General features: G+C 44.5%; 1 protein-coding gene across 6 annotated transcripts in view; it reads right to left on the minus strand.

The window, feature by feature from the left end:
• The window catches only part of UFSP2 (UFM1 specific peptidase 2), a 27,809-nt gene extending 20,967 nt beyond the window's left edge, over positions 1 to 6,842 (minus strand). For 4 of the 6 annotated variants that reach the window (XM_048847971.2, XM_048847973.2, XM_048847969.2 and 1 more), the window contains exons 1-4: positions 6,235 to 6,562; positions 4,042 to 4,120; positions 430 to 613; positions 277 to 343 (exon numbers count right to left, since the gene is read on the minus strand). In XM_048847971.2, the coding sequence (XP_048703928.1) occupies positions 277 to 343; positions 430 to 613; positions 4,042 to 4,120; positions 6,235 to 6,297 (393 nt within the window). In that variant the 5' untranslated portion in view covers positions 6,298 to 6,562. Of the gene's footprint in view, positions 1 to 276; positions 344 to 429; positions 614 to 4,041; positions 4,121 to 6,234; positions 6,563 to 6,705 lie in introns of those variants that run through there. The other 2 variants (XM_048847972.2, XM_048847974.2) reach the window with 2 other exon arrangements.
• Positions 6,843 to 6,874: the final 32 nt, after the last annotated feature.

Raw genomic sequence — 6,874 nt, forward strand, 5'->3', positions numbered from 1 at the left:
CAATTAGATGTAATGAGACAGATGAAAGGAAGGTTCATTTTTGAACAATGTCAGAGGCCAGACACAAATAACTGAGCTAAGATATCTAACAGTACTAAAGACTATGGGCCTGCTTCTGCATGCTCATCTGTGCAGGTGGATCTTTGCATTCATGCAGAGAGCACCGTTGACTTCAATGGCGTTCTCTGTGGATGCAAAGGTTTGCTTATGTGGATCAGCTTGTGAGAAAAAAAGCATTTATTTGTTATAAGCTGTTAATATGGGTGGAATATATACCATATCTTGGAACTTTTTATCCTTCTTTTTTGCAAGTTTTCTTTTAGTCTCATCTTCTTGGTCAAATCTGCAATATTAACAGAGAGAAACTAATAATATGAAATTAATTTATTACAAAAATTATGATGTTCCCATTGTTTCACATATACTCACCGAATAAATCGTATTATCTCCTTACAAACAGAATTATCAGTTAGTTCTGATGGAACTGTGTTCATACTGCTGTTAGGCCATACATACACTGAACTATGGCAAATTCTTAATACCAGCACATTTGAAGACAGTTTGGTCGACAGATCACTGAAAACATACTTTACTGCCTTTTTCGCTGAAGTCTCTAAAACAGAATAAGGATATAATTAGTGTTGTTCAAATAATTCCCTAACTTTTATTACAGCTACCAGATGTACACTTAAAGTTAAAATGTTTAATTCTGTCCTTGAAAAAGAAAAAAAAGGAAGTGTTGCTATGATCAGACAAATGGCTATGTGAAAATAGTCATCAAAAATCCTGGTCCCACTGTAGTCAATGGCAAAACTCCACTGAAATCAATGGGGCCAGGATTTCATTTGGCTTCTTTTTACTTTACAGATCTACTCCAACTATACACAAAAATCATATCTGCTTACTCTAGTGCAGGGTGGCCAAACTTACTGACCCTCCGATCCGCATATGACAATCTTCAAATGTTTAAGAGCCAGGATGTACCTGTTCAAGCTCAGGGCTTCAGCGTTACAGGGAGGAGGGTCTTGGGGCTTCAGCACTGAGCCTGGCAGGCGTGCTACATGGGGTTGAAACCCTGAGACTCCCCTCCCTGCTGGGCAGAAGCCAGAGGTGACGCATGGGGGGACACGTGGGGTTATGTCCCACTCTCCATTTTTGCCAGGATTTGCTAGCCCCGCTTGGTCACATGGTGCCGCAGGGCCCCTTCCCTTCATGGCAGCTGCTGGAGCTGGTGAGCTGCAGCCATGGGGAGAGGCAGTGACAAACAGCTGGGAGCTGCAGAGACAGCCACTACGTTTGCTGCTTCCTCTCCCTGCGGAGCTAAAGCAGCAACCCTTCCCTGCAGCTCCCAACTGCCTCTCCACAAGGAGCTAATACCTGTGAGCTGCAGGAGGGGGTGCTGAGGGTAAGACGGGGAGTGTGGCTGGTGGGTGTGACTCAGGTTGTTGGGTGGGGGACGAACCTTTAAATTGTGCTCCCCTCTCCCCCCCCCCCGTAGGTACCAGAAGCCCCTACCTCACCACAGGGCAGAAGCCGTGAGCTCTCCCCCAGTCTGGAAGGCACAGAATGGGGGAGCGGGAGAGGGGAATGTGGAGGGATCCACAAGCTGCATTTTATAAAAGAGCAGCATGTGGCTCATGAGCCACAGTTTGGCCACCCCTGCTCTAGCGCTTGAACAAAACTTTAATATTGCCTTTTACTTCTGTTACCCTTGCAGAGCCAACATGGCTAGAGAAGACTGTGCTGGATTATATTCTGGTTCAAACATCAAAAACAGCATTGTTAATAGGGCTGTCAAGCGATGTAAAAAATTAATCGCAATTAATCACGCAATTAAAAAAATTAATCAAGATTAATAGCATGATTAATCACATTGTTAAACAATAATAAAATACAATTTACTTAAATATTTTGGGAGATTTTCCACACTTTCTAATATATTGATTTCAATTACAACACAGAATAAAGTGCACAGTGCTCACTTTATATTTATTTTTGATTACAAATATTTTCACTGTAAAAACAAAATAGTATTTTTCAATTCACCTAATACAAGTACTGTAATGCAATCTCTTGTAAATATAAACAAACTTGTTTGTTTTAGCGATTGACTGAACAAGAAGTAGGATTGGGTGGACTTGTAGGCTCTGAAGCCTTACATTGTTTTGTTTTTGAGTGCAGTTATGTAACAAACAAAAAAATCTACATTTGTAAGTTGCATTTTCATGACAAAGAGATTGCACTACAATACTTGAATGAGGTGAATTGAAAAATACTATTTATTTTATCATTTTTAGTGCAAATATTTGTAATAAAAATAATATACACTTTGATTTCAATTACAATACAGACTACAATATATATGAAAACGTAGAAAAACATACGAAATATTTAATAAATTTCAATTGGTATTCTATTATTTAACAGTGCAATTAAAACTACAATTAATTTTTTTAACCACAATTAATTTTTTTGAATTAATAATGAGTTAACTGCGATTGACAGCCATAATTGTTAACTAAAGCTCCATCCTGCAAACACTTGCACATATGCTTAGGTGAGTAAATTCTGCAAAAACTCAAGTATGTATATAACTCACAGACTTTAGTGGGACTACTCACAAGTGTAAAGTTACACACATGCTTAAGTCTTTGCAGAATCATGACCTACCTTCCAACTGCAGAGCTACATTCCAGCTTTATTTACACCTGTGAAACCTCACTATCTTTAGTAGAGTTGTACAGGTAGTAGGTGAAGGCAAAATTTCTCCTGTGGAATCTTTACTGCTGGTGATTATGAATGAACCACAAAGAATACAGTTTGACTTTCAGATCTCCATTTTGAGTCTGAAGTAATGGCAATTACAAAAAAACCCATATTTTTACTTGTATGCTGAGCAAATATATATTGCAATCCGTAAATTAAAACAATATTTGACTAGTCCTGTTATGTCACCCAGAATTCAGAATGCAGCAAATTATGCAAAGGCAATCATAGCTATGCATTTCCCCTTTTTTAAACATGATTAAGTTACTGTAGACCAATGTAATATATTTTGCATTAAAAGTCTGGGACTGATACCTGTAGTAATTAAAGTATATAAAAATACACCACAACCTGTGTAAACAAAAATATAATGGAACCTTCTTGAGTGAAGGCCCTCACTCTCGCCACATGACCACTTTTCTATACATAAGGAGGTTCTTTATTAGAAGAATATTAAGTTGCAAAGTACACTGCACTGAGATAATTTGGGACTTTTGTTCTGCTTCACTGACAGTGAAATTCACCCTTTTCTAAGCAAAGTCCAAGTAATGAGTCTTTGTGTGAGGAATTAAAAAAGGGATGGTGAGGCTGGAATCCAGAAACAGAATACTGTGCTTCATCGGAATGCATTCACCACCTCTATTCCAGACCACGAGCTTGAAGCCTCCATGCAGGCCACTGTGGCCCTACCAATGGTCTCCACTTGTGAGTTTATTTAGGATTGGTGCAGAATCCTGTGCAACTAAATATTTGGGTGCAGAAGCCTCTGAATGGCTGCTCAGTACACACCCTCTTCCTGTACGGCCTATGGTGGAGCTTATGTGGCACAGACGACCTTGCAGGAGTTTTGCTGTACCTGAATTCATTGTAAACAACTGTCACTTTAAAACAATTTTCAGGGTTTCAGAAAGATTTTAGGGAAGGGTGGGGAAAGTCAAAAATGATCCTAATACACATCCCATAAGTGGTATAAATTTGGAAATTAAAAAAAAAAGAAGACCTAAAATTACTGATTTTGGTATTGCTTTAAACTAAAAAAAAAAAAAAAAAAAAGGTGTGTAGTGGAAGGGAGGAAGTTGTCAGGAAATGAAACATGAAAGGGAAGTCAAAAAATGAAATCATCATCATGCACTGATCCTTTAGGGTTTGGAGAGAAATCCTAAGTATTTGGTGAGCAGGTGACGAAATTATTATATCCAGTGCGGTTAGTTAATTCTCTCCTATTCAGACTTTACACTCCTATGAGGTGATCCTATGATATTCTTATAGACACACCATCAGCAGTATCCAGCTGAAATGCAAGATCCAGGCCTCCTCTTATTCTAAAGAGTATGTCCATAGTTTCCAGAATTACCTATACAGAAAAAAGAAGTTGAGTTATAAAGTTAATAGAAATGAGTAGCATAAGACAGTTACTTCAGTGACGTTTCCCAAAAGTTGCAATGAGAACATAGCTCATTAAAACAGGATTACTTTTTATCACACAGTATTAACCGCATACTTTTTAAATCCAGGAAGTGTTTTAGATGTAACTAAAGAACTCCAACTGCTTTAAATTTGAAATTGTTTGTTTTTAGATTCCATTTTGTGTTTCCCATCTTTGCCTCTACCTCCTAGTTGAAGGCAGGACTGGAACTGCTCTGCTGATTAACTTGGTAGATTAGATGGGGAGCTGAGTGCCTCCCATCTGCAATGTTGGGACACTGCGGCAGGTAACAGGAAATTTCCCCTCTACGACCTTCTTCAACTGTTCATTTTTGGAAGGGAAGCCACAGTCTCAGCAACTAATAAGGAAGAACTCAAAACCTCTGGACTCATGAGGACTCAGTGAACATACAGAAGGGGATCTGCCAGTTAGCTGCTCCTAAAGAACTGCAAAGAGCAGCCAATGTAAGATCATTTGGAAATACAGAACTATCATCACATCTCTCTTTGGTGACAAAGTGTGGGAGACTTCCAGGTTCAAAGCTAGCCCTGTATTTTGATTGTTTTATTTCAATTCCACCTATAACACATGTTTGACTTCCATTAAAACATCCTAAATAGAAACACAAGACGAAACAAACTATAGAAAGATAATGTGACATGGGAAATTTATCTGAAGTGTCACAACCACTTGCACTTTAAGCAGTATCAACATGTAGTTAAGCTTTAAAGCAAGGGTGTGGACCCATTTTTCTATCAGGGGCCATCGACTGGGGGGGTGGGCTCTGGGGATGTGTGGTTTGGAGTGCAGGAGGGGGCTCAGGGCTGGGGCCAAGGGGTTTGAAATGTGAGAGCGGGCTCAGGGCTGGGGTGCAGGAGGAAGTTTGGTGCAGGCTCCAGGAGGGAGTTTGGGTGTGGGAGGGGGCTCAGGGGTTGGGGTGCAGAGGGGGTTCTGACCTGGGGCAGGGGGTTTGGATTGGGGGCTCCGGCCAGGTGGTACTTACCTCAGGCAGCTCCCAGTTGGCAGTGCAGCGGGGCAAAGGCAGGCTCCCTGTCTGCCCTGGCTCCGTGCTCCTCCTGGAAGCAGTCACCATGTCTGGCCCCTAGGTGGAGGAGCTAAGGGCTCTGCATGGTGCGTGCTGCCCATGCCTGCAGCTCCTGGCCAACGGGAGCTGCAGAGCTGGCGCTGGGGGAGGGGCATCACACAGAGCTTCCCTGATTGCCCCTGCTCCTAAAGGCTGCAAGGATGTGCTGGTCGCTTCCGCGAGCTGGAGCCAACCCTAGCTTCCCCTATGCAGCAGGGCGAGCTGGCGCTCACAGCTCCAGCCCTGCAAGGGGGCGCTGAGGCTCGGGGCTTTTGGCCCACAGACATGCCACGGGCCGGATGAAATGAAGCAGTGCCACATCTGGCCCACGAGCCGTAGGTTCCCCACCCCTGCTTTAAAGCTTCCAGTCTTTCTATGAAGCGATGGACCTGCCCAATAAAGTAAACTTCTTGATAAAGTTACATCTAAACTACATGTTCAATATATTGGTGGTCATTTAAAAAAATCCTTTAAAAAAAAAAAACAACAAAATTTGACCTTTAAGTAGCACAATTTATTTCAACAGTGGAGTCAACAACGCACATTTATATGCTACCAAGTGCGCAATGCACTTTCAAACATGTCATACGACAATATCTCTGTCTTGAGGAGCTTACAGCGTGAGACCTTGTTCCTGTAAAGCTTCACATAGGTTTCTGAATACAAAGGGGCTGCATGTGGGGCCAGGCGTCTGACCATGTGGCGCTCCATGCAGGACTGAGGGGTAAATTAGATGATTACAACATAACAAGGAGGCTCATAACTGGAGGACAGCACTGGAAAACAAGTGGCTTTTGAGAAGCGGATTACAGAGGTTGCTTGGCACAACACCTGGTTTCGTTGGTAAGGCACTGGACTGGGACTCAGGAGACCTAGGTGAATTCCCAGCTCAGCCACAGGCTCCACCTGCCCTTCCCCAAATCACCTCCCTGGGACTTGGTTCCCCGCACTCCCCTACCTCCAGGGCTGGCAGCGGGGAGGCCAATCTCTGCGTCATGCTGGGAGGGGCCCCAGGAAACATGATTTGCTCGGGCCCCACATTTCTCCCCGGGCCCCGGCTCACCCGCAGGTAAAGCACGAGGAGGCACCAGGCAGGGACACAGCGCGACCAAGGCCCCAAGGGCGGGCAGGAGCTTGGCGCTGAGCCAAGGCGGGAGCGGAGATGGGGGACGAGGGACCCCAGCAGGGGAGGCGCCCGCGCGGACGTAGCGACAGGCCGGCGACGTAGTGGCACAAGGGTCACTCCGAGCTGCGGCCCCTCGAGAACGGGCCGGGCCGGGCACCGTTAGACCCGCGGTGACAAGAATTCGACAGTGAGCGCACCACGTGGGAGAGAAACTCCCAGCATGCACCGAGCCGGCTGCCCTCTCCCCCGCCCAGCAGAAGCGCCTGAGCCGCTGTTTTAGCCACCCCAGCGGCGCGGACTCACCACGTCTGTCAGCACCGTACTCATAGTCCGCACGCGCCTCTCCCCCACCCCGATGGGGGGTTGGAACAGGCCGGTTCTCTTGCACGCGCCGTAATGTTTGACGTGTCACTCCAGCAAGAGAAAGGCGGCAGGCCGAGAACGCCAGGGCAGGTCATGTGAGCGAAGGCGC

Source organism: Caretta caretta, chromosome 4, assembly GCF_965140235.1.
Source record: "Caretta caretta isolate rCarCar2 chromosome 4, rCarCar1.hap1, whole genome shotgun sequence".
NCBI lineage: Eukaryota > Metazoa > Chordata > Testudines > Cheloniidae > Caretta > Caretta caretta.